Source organism: Montipora foliosa, chromosome 3 (genome assembly GCF_036669935.1).
Source record: "Montipora foliosa isolate CH-2021 chromosome 3, ASM3666993v2, whole genome shotgun sequence".
Lineage (NCBI taxonomy): Eukaryota > Metazoa > Cnidaria > Anthozoa > Scleractinia > Acroporidae > Montipora > Montipora foliosa.
In genome coordinates this window covers 62,931,341-62,941,340 of record NC_090871.1, presented here as the reverse complement: position 1 = coordinate 62,941,340, position 10,000 = coordinate 62,931,341, and the positions used below count along the sequence as shown (strand labels likewise).

The window sequence follows — 10,000 nt, the reverse complement described above, 5'->3', positions numbered from 1 at the left end:
CTTTTAAGCCGTCCGCCATAGCGGGCATTGATAAAATGTAAATGGATTAGGAAAATAGCGTGCTCTGAACGATTTCTTCCGAGAGAGTCCGACGAAATTCCGACAGCTGGCGATCGACGTCGGTCGTCATCGCCGATTCACTAAAAAATTAAAATTCTTCTGGGTCGCAAAAATGTAGATCGTCAAAGATGCACAGAGTTATAAAAAGGTGATCTTTTAAAAAAACACGAAAAGTTGTAACTTTTCGTGACATCATTTCATTTCATTCATACATTTTAAATACAGAAATGAGAAATTAAAAAAGTTCAAAACCGAACCAAAGAGACTCGTAAAAATAATCTTGTAATACGTTTATTGGAAAAAGCACGAAAGAACCAAAGTGCTATTTTTGTCCTCGTTATTTGTCCTCAGTTTCCATTCTGAAAGAGTTATGGGATAATCAATAATTTAATTGTTGTAAGTTAGTCCGAAACTGATTCACTGTGACTAGGGTCCATCTTGCTCTGACCCAAAGGAGGCAGTTGTAGGAGTTGCTTCCGTAGCGCTAGAGCCTTGCCTCCTTCGCAGCCGGGAATCACGTAACGCCCTTTGGGGGAGCGTTGCGTGACATCCCAATGAGCGGAAACGGAGGCCTTGCTGTTGCTCCGTTGGCATACAGGTAAAGGTGATCGGCAAAAGTGTATACTTTAGTTTCATTTTCAAAGCATAGCACTTTGGCATACATCATGAACTTAAACAAAATTTAGATGCCTAAAACTATGTGATTTCTCACTCTTACAATTGAATGAATGCAGGAGATAATGAGCTCCTGATGAATGTGAAAACCAACCTCGTTCCCAGAGAACGAGGTTGAATTGGAACGTCGAGACAATAAACTGAACGCAAGACGCTTTTGTTCCAACGTTTCTTCTTTTATGGACGCTTAGGGAAACCCATGTGTCCTCTTGACGTTTTTGTTTTAATACGGGTGTCCATTTTATTTGCATTTGCGTGGTTTCGAACCCAAGCATTGTAATTTATTGTATGTAATTTTAACCCCGTAGTTCTTTTAGGAAGCCAATAGCCCTTTTTCTCTATTTAATTCAACACCCGTAGATTTCTTTCTTGTATATCTTAAGGGTAAATAACGGTGTCTGTCTCTGGCACACGATTAATATGAATCGCGCCTTCTCGTGTAATCAATCTACGCTGTGGTCGGACGGATGTCGACGCATCCATTTCACCAATCGCGAGTTCTTGGTTTTTGGTTGGAGCTTTCTACCATTCCTTTTGTTTATCAAAAAAGCCAGTTCAGGGTTCAGAAATTGAAGAAGCATACATAAAAAATAATAAGAAAAATAGCAAATTTTAAATGCAGTTAACAGGAACAGAAAAATTATGCGCTTCTTATGATCCCAATGAGCGCACTTGATTTTTCCAAAATTCTTAAATATTTGTAAACCAGGAGCCTGTGATCCTTTGCTAACCGTACAAAAAATCAATCAGTATTTTGTCTTTTCAAGTCACATTGCGCGGGCCTTTGATTGCTAGGCATGTAATCTACGGTGATTTTTACCAGTGGTTAGGGCTTTTCCAAGGTGATTTCGGCTTTCCGTTTTTTGATTCTTAATTCCGGCTCCGAATTCCGGATTCTTGTTGTTCCTTATTCCAGATTTTGCACACGCCCTTTTAAATCCATGTCTCTTGCTCTTGAACAGCTATCAAAACACATCAAAATCATCGACATTTGTCAGACAATTGCGTATCTAATGCGACACCGCATCACGTAAACTCTGAAGTACAAATAATTGCCCTTGAGAGATTTTCATAACTTTGTTTCCCAACATCGATTTGCGCGCAAAGTAATTATGGCGAATACCGCGGACGATGCCGCGGGTACGGATGCATTCAGCCGACTTTTCAAAATTACAGAGTTCGACAACCTATTGATCAAGCTCGGAGGCTGGTCGCTTTTTAAGCAAATTCAGTGGTTGCTGCTGTTTCTCGCTGCAGTGCCTCAGGCATGGTACACCTACGCCCCAGCTTTTGCTGCAGCGAAGCCAAAACCCGATCAAGTCGTCTGTCGGAAATCCAGGACTGGAGGAAACAGAGTTTTGTGGAGCATGGCAAAACGGTACTTGCAAAGAGGCGGCGTATAATACGCCCTATACATCCATTGTCACCGAGGTACGGTCCTTCAGTTTAAAAAGGTTGTAATCTTTTCCGCAGATGTTTGGTCAAACAGTCTCGGCTTACACCCAGCTTCAACCAGTGGATTTAAATTAAGTCAAATCTGAGATTTACAGTACCCTTATAAATGATACGTCTTTCACTCAGTTGATAAAACTAAATCAAGTTTTCGTGCCTTCAAACGCAGTAGCTGGAAAGCAGCAACTGACTAGACAACGTACCGGATACAGGCGCTAAACACGGTAATTAGTAAGTTCCGAATCGTTGCTGAGCACACATAAACGCTGTCATATTTTGAGAGCATAGTTTTGGAATATGTTAGCATAGCCATATTTTTTCTCAGCATGATAAGTCGATTGAAGTTGAGAGCGTGGGTCACTGCATAAATGTGTCAATTTTAGACAAGACGCGGCGAGCTTCTCGGAAAACAAACAAAGCTGGTTTGTTTTTCAATGTTTTTGTTTGTGTGATTCTTTTTTCGGCTATTCCATCGTACATCACGTAAACAGCTATGCAAGTTATGTCAAGGTCAAAGCTAAAACACATTCCGCCACATACGGGAACCAGTTTTCAGGGGCACCCAACGACCAATTTGTTGTAAAATGTATTATTATACCCCAGTTAATGAAAATAAATGTTATTAAGGCATTTTCAGATGTTTTTCAGTGTTGCTGGGAAAACACTATCTGTTCCTTTTTCCCAGCAAGACACACAAGAAATTTCCCAGCCAGCTAGATAAAATTGGTTGGTTTCCCAGCCAGCTGATCAAATTTATTTCCCAGCCAGGAATTCCGCGCGCTTTCAAATCCCTCGATCCGAAACGACCGAACAAAAGCGACAAAACCGGGACAAAACAGGTTTATTCTACAAGCGCAATAACTCTGACCAGCCGTCGTATGTTTGTGACTGCTCTCTGGGAGTGGGAAGGGGTTCTTTTTATTTTTTTATTATTTTTTTTATTCGTCCTCAGTCTTGAGAGGTTCTACAGCCAGCTCGGGTTGAAATGCTAGAAAAAGTCAGTAATTCCCAGGCAAAACCTTTATCAATGACAAAATTTCCCAGCCAGCTCATCGAAACACCTGTATTTTTGCCAGCCAGCAAGATTCCTCTGGGGAACAGATAATGTGAGGAACAGATTCGTTGGGTGCCCCTGAGTTTTCTCTTTGGAGGTGCCTGGTCGCTATCATACCATAAATCGGCAAGCGAAGAAGCGCCGAGATCTCCTCGGCTAGCCTGTGCTCGCCGATTTATCTTCGTCTCGGTTCACCGCGGAGCCTAAAACCCAAGGGTTTTCAAGCAATCAACCACGGACGATAATCCTGCCGATGTGTGTCGGATCGATTGGCTTGATGTGATCGCCGTAATTGCAAGTCAAAAAACTAAATATTTTGGGCAAGAGCCGATACAACGTAGATTTGATTTAGTATTGTATTATATTTCGGCCGGGAAACCAGCCTTTTTCAAGTACAATGGGAGTACCTGAGGAAGGCAGGTTTGGCCAACTGAAATATAGTACGTTACTAAATCAAATCTACGTTGTATCGGCTCTTGCCCAAAATATTTACCTAATCCCAGGTGGAGCGGAGCTACAAGGTTCGAAGAAAGTTCGAAACTAACTGAATAAAAAAATTAAAAGTTCCTCGCAGAGAAAAAATTCCCGCCAAAAGGTGGTCAAGCATACTCAGCAGATTATACATTTTTTTCCTTTTAAGTGGGACATTTTGTGCGACGACGCCAAGAAATACGTTCCCCTTACGAAGACCATATTCTACGCTGGCAAGTTGTTTGGGGCATACTTCTTTGGTTGGGTATCCGACAGATATGGACGAAGAGTGACTCTTCTCATTACAATGCTTATCCAGTTTGTTGTATCCCTTCTTGACAGTTTTTCCGTGAACTTCGTCATGTACGTGGTACTGAGAGTTCCACTTGGAATTTGCAGCTGAGGTGAGTGCTACAATATGTTGGATAAACTACTAAGTGAGTAGACTGCTGGCCGTCCCTTCCTGTAAGAACATCAGTGACACACTCGGCTATCGCCTCGTGTGCCATTTTTTTGTTCTTACCACATTTTGACGCCATCTGTGATCTATTACTGAACAGACGCACGGCAACGTGGAATCTATTTGTTAAATAGAACGCGTCCCTTGGGAGGTTCAGCACGCCCACTGTTGTAAAAGCCAATCAAAACAAAGCTATCTCAGCCTCAAGGGAAATAGCACTTCACATTACAATCTAATCAGTTAAGTCTGGCAAATATAGACGAGAGATTACCCAACCTCGTTTCAAGAAGGCAGATAAGCGAGACCCTGTTAACGAGGTTGGAGATAACCATTTTCATTTTTTTCATGTCATTTACAGGATGCTTGATCGCTGGATTTCTTCTCATGACTGAAATGGCGACTCCTCAGACGTTGGAGACGTTGGGCAAACTGTTTGTCCCAGGTGGCCTACGGGGTTGGTATTGCTGTGCAAGCTTTGATTGCGTAATTCATTCGTGGCTGGAAACCTTTCAGCTTGGTCATAACCCTGCTGAATGTGCCGTTTATTGCGTATTATTGGTAAGAGAATACGGTACACTGATTATTAGCAAAATCATGTTCGAATAAGTCTCGCAAAGTTCGCTATGAAATAGCTAGGAGCCCTTGTACCCGAACTGACAAATTCACAGCGGTTGAACGAACCAAAATTAAATAAATAAATATTTATTTCTTTATTTCTTTACTAGACTATGAGTAGCCTCTAATTTCGGCGATGGATTATGGGAAAGCAAATTACACGCGCGCTCGCGAAATTGCGAGGAGACGGGACTCGAGGGGAGCGCCGAAATTTAAGATCCCCTCGCGTCGCGTCTCCTCGCAATTTTTGCGCGCTCGTGTATTTTGCCCGCCTCACAATTCATCGCCGAAATTAGTGACTACTGGCAGCCTATTTCGTTACAGAAGTAATTGTTTCCCTTGGAACTGAGAGGGATCATTCCTACAATCCGAAACTTGGACTCGTCTTAATTAAAATCATCGCGCTTAAGAGGAGTTCTGCGCTCCTGTTGTGAACGTCAAGAACAGTAGGAAGTTGTGCGCTTTACCACCATGCTGTTACACTGCTAGCAAACTTACTCTTCTATGTCCGTCGAGCTGGCGTGTTTTTAAGTCAAATCATGTTTTGTCTCGCCTTCTAGAAAAACGTCCAGAAGAGACTTCCCTAGGCTCGATTGTTTCAGTGAGTGTTGGAAATCGAGCCAAAGGCTTCCCCAGCCTCCCTCGGTCGTAACAAAACACAAACAATAGGAAGCTTAAGCAACGACAACGGCGACGGCAACAAGAACGTCATCTTAAAATATAAGTTCGCGTTATTGTAATCGCTTCGTGACTATGGTTGTTTACCATTTAGTTATAAAAACGAGCGATAAAAAATAGGAACAACGTTTCGACAGCTCCACGGTCATTTTCAAGTACTTTCAAGTATTTTACTTGAAAATGACCGTGGAGCGGTCGAAACGTCGTTCCTATTTTTTATCGCTCGTTTTTATAACTAAATGTTTTAGTAAGAACTTATTACTTCGTTTACCATTTACGAGCAGAAACTGGTTGGTACTAGGTTTGTTCAAATGGTAAGCAAAAACTCCCGAATGGGAAATTTAGTTGGGATCGGCGTGCACCATTTACAAAATTCGTTCAAGGTTACCGAGAGAGTCTAGAGGGAGCCAAAATCATGGGGGTATGCAAATGGTAAGTGGGAGGGGTGGTGGCCTCATGGTTAGTGCGCTCGACTCCGGATCGAGCGGTCCGGGTTCGGGTCCTAGCCGGGGACATTGTGTCGTGTTCTTGGGCAAGACACTTTACTATCACGATGCCTCTCCCCACCTGTGACGTGGATCTTTCCCTTGTACGACACAATTGGGAAAAACGACTGTACAAAACCCTTCCCGCAAACCCGCAACACACCAAAAGACTAAGTAATACTACAAGTTTAATAAATTTAGAACACATAAACGATTATTATACACAATTTAACGGGAACGTAAAAATAACTATTTTCTTTTAAACTACTTAATTATTTAAACTAAATTACTTATTGGAGTTCTGTTCTTTCCTTGACCTTGAAAACTTCTCCAGGCACAAACAACAAACAAACAAACTGCTACAACAAACAAACCGCCCCAACAACCGTTCGCACAAACCTCTTCTCTTCTGGCGCCTTCCTTCTCTTACTTTTTGCTCTTGCCTGATTCTTTCGCACGCAAATTTATAATCTGTTCGCCTTGAGCTCCTTTTAACTGGCTTTGAACTCCTTTTAACTTGCTTTGAACTCCTTTCACTCGCCGCCGCTGACAAAAGGAGTAATGTCAGGGAAAACACGGCTGGCTCCTGCCAATGGCTCTTGACAGTGACTTGAGCGACTTCGCCTACAACCTTTCAATTGAAACTTCTCAGTCCTTTTCCTTCTTCCAAGATGATAACAACCAACCACATACTATGGTCTATGCCCTTGTAGCAGCAACGTTCGAAGAACAAGGCATATAACAATACACGCCACTCATATGCAAAGAAGTGGCTGGGTATTCTGCGCAGTTCAGCTGTCTCTTCAAAAATTTGCCTACTTTTAATGATTTGACCCAAAACCGGACAAGTGTCACAGTACAAGTTTTAGGCGGTGTTGAGATTTTAAAACTTTTGTGACGTGAAAGAAAGAGAGTAACAACCCGTTTATCACAAACTCGAAAAAATGTCGACCTTAAACAGTGAGCGCATAGTTAGGTTCTTTTCAAAATCTCCGACGAGCTCCCCCTTCCTTTTTATATGGGAGTCCCCCCCCCAAAGGGATTTACACCTACCCCTTTTCAGGAATGTTGGACAAATTCCCTCTCCATATGAATTAATCTCTTTATCTAAACCTCTCCCCAACAGCGTTTTTTTTCTGTTACCAATATTGCCGGAATGGGGAAGGGGGAAGTGCAAGTTGAAAATGTAAAATAAAAATGAATTTTTCATAATTATGGTCTTTCCACTGACAGTGTTTCAACTACTCTTGTCGCTCTTGTCGCATGAGAATCAACTGCATTTAGCGCTGGGGTCAGTGCTGATTGGCGAAACTGTATAGAAATCAAATCAATACCTATCAAATCGTAGTTTGGTTTTTTTAGGAGAGCGAAAAACATCTCGGAGCAGAGTAGAGAACCAACAAACTCAACCCAGGTGTGACGCCCAAGTCTGGGAATCAAACCCGGCAGGGGCCCCCAACGACCAATTTGTTGTAAAATGTATTATTATACCCCAGTTAATGAAAATAAATGTTATTAAGGCATTTTCAAGTGTTTTTCGGTGTTGCTGGGAAAACATTATCTGTTCCTTTTTCCCAGCAAGACACACACAAGAAATTTCCCAGCCAGCTAGATGAAATTGGTTGGTTTCCCAGCCAGCTGATCAAATTTATTTCCCAGCCAGGAATTCCGCGCGCTTTCAAATCCCTCAATCCAAAACGACCGAACAAAAGCGACAAAACCGGGACAAAACAGGTTTTTTCCGCAAGCGCAATCACTCTGACCAGCCGTCGTATGTTTGTGACTACTCTCTGGGAGAGGGAAGGGGTTCTTTATTATTATTATTATTATTATTATTATTATTATTATTATTATTATTATTATTATTATTATTATTATTATTATTATTATTTATTATTTTTTTTTTTTAGTCGTCCTCAGTCTTCAGAGTTTCTACAGCCAGCTCGCGTTGAAATGCTAGAAAAAGTCAGGAATTCCCAGGCAAAACCTCTATCAATAACAAAATTTCCCAGCCAGCTCATTGAAACACCTATATTTTTGCCAGCCAGCAAGATTCCTCTGGGGAACAGATAATGTGAGGAACAGATTCGTTGGGTGCCCCTGACCCGGGCCACTGACATAACTCACATTGATCACTGACCTGGTATCGCTAAGGTCGGGAGTTCAAATCCAGTTGGTCGACTTTACTTTTGTTAATGTTTATGCGACGCTTAAAAACTTCTCAAAAAGTGTGACACTTACCCAACAACAGAGACATTTTATAAGATCTACGACGGCAACCTTGATGAAAACGTCACCTCAAAATCTAACTTTTCACTATCTTAAGAGCGACTTCCTGTAAATACTACGGATAGGTGTGCAAAATGCAAAAATCGAATTCCCTCAAACTTTTTCACAAGGAAGCCCTCTGGAAACTATTTAAGAAAATGCAACTTCTAGTTCGTTTGGATTTATATTTTTTAAGTAAAGCGATTTTGTAATTTTCACCATTGGGAAGCCCTCGAACCACTGAAAAATGTGCTTCGTATTTGCGACTCGTGTAAGGAAACTGAAACAAATATCAAAGCTATTTCGATATTACACAATTCAATGACCCTTCCTTTACAAAGTACCGTTAATAGGGCCTTCGATTCACTGTATTCCGGAATAGGAATATATGGAATATAAGTTAGAAATCCTTATATAGTATTATTGTCGAACATCGGCTAAAATGCTATTTTAAACATATTTTTATTATCCTTGTTGCTTCAAAACGCCAAGCATACTGTTTTAATCGTCACTCCACGTATTCTTATTCCGGAATAGGGTCAATCGAATGCGCCCTAAGTAATTTCGCGATTTCTCCAGCTAGTTTGGTTTATGTCGTTCATTGTTAGGCGAAGTGTTCTAAAAGTCATTTGGTACGAGCGTCTTTCGTGTTCCATTTTTGCTTTGGAACAGGGCTTCAAAGCAAAAATGGAACATGAAAGACTGCTCACGTCTCACGTCTCTCGTCAAAAACAATATGTGCTTAAATGCGTGCTGCACGTGCAGCACGAGTATTCTTCCTCTTTTAACAAATGATATAATTTTTTGTGGCGCTTTTGTTGCCGTCGTTTGTTAAGCTCCCTGAAGCCGTTTTGAACGCCGCTTAAATCATGAGAGAGAATGATACATTTATCCCCAGGTGGTGACGTTTCCCATGTCACAAAACACTGATCGATGGTTCAAATTCTAGAATACCGGGCCACTTAAGGTATATGGATAATGTGTTACGTCATATCCTTCGTTCTTAAAACGATGCCGAATATTCTGAATGCTTTTTGTTAATGAGCTTCTTTGGGTTTTTTTCCGTAGGTGCGTGACCAGCATGGTGTATTACGGGCTCAGTTTTAACTCTGGAAATTTGGCGGGAGATTTTTATTTGAATTTCGCGGCTTCCGGTTTGGTGGAGATTCCCGTCTACTTGCTCGCCACATACCTTGTTGAAAAGTAAGTGCGGGTGTATTTGCACACTAAGGACCTCTTTCATAATGCCGCTCAAATAATCTTTTGTTTCAATGCTAATAAGTCGTACTAGCCTCGCTACGACGAGCAGATTTCAAAAGAATATTTGTTTCAAAACGAGGGCAGCAGGTCGAATTAACATAAATTCAAAAGAATGTAAAGGTGGTCGCCATTTATGAAAGTGGTCTATTTCCGTATTGATACTGTGAAATAGGGCTACGGAAACGACAAGCCAAAAAGCGGTAATGTTATTGGCTAAATGGGGAAAATAATCGTGCAGCACGCATTTTTGAACAATCCTTTGTCGTGCTCTGCACAGCAAAAAGGTCAAATAACAACGTGAAAGTTCAACAGTAAATCGTTCATTCCTTACCTTTACTACAAACCTTTTCGTACCAATTGATTTATAGGACTCTTTGTCCACTTCTGTTGGACGACTAGAGTTTAAATACTATACGTTGTACTCTAAGTGCTGTCACTGCACCCCAGTTTAATAGTCATGTATTTTATCTTAGACGGCTTTAATGTCTGAGATAACTGAGGTCCGTCGAATGTGATTCGTTC

At 41.3% G+C, this 10,000-nt stretch overlaps 1 protein-coding gene and 1 pseudogene across 2 annotated transcripts in view; one reads left to right on the top strand and one right to left on the bottom strand.

Annotated features, from left to right (window-relative positions):
* Nucleotides 1-91, bottom strand: part of LOC137997908 (cleavage stimulation factor subunit 1-like) — a 31,164-nt gene extending 31,073 nt beyond the window's left edge. For both annotated transcript variants that reach the window (XM_068844232.1, XM_068844231.1), the window contains exon 1: nucleotides 1-91. This exon is cut by the window's left edge and continues 31 nt beyond it. In XM_068844232.1, coding sequence (XP_068700333.1) covers nucleotides 1-28 — 28 coding nt within the window. In that variant the 5' untranslated portion in view covers nucleotides 29-91.
* A 1,725-nt stretch (nucleotides 92-1,816) lies between these two features.
* Nucleotides 1,817-10,000, top strand: part of LOC137996205 (organic cation/carnitine transporter 2-like) — a 329,899-nt pseudogene continuing 321,715 nt past the window's right edge.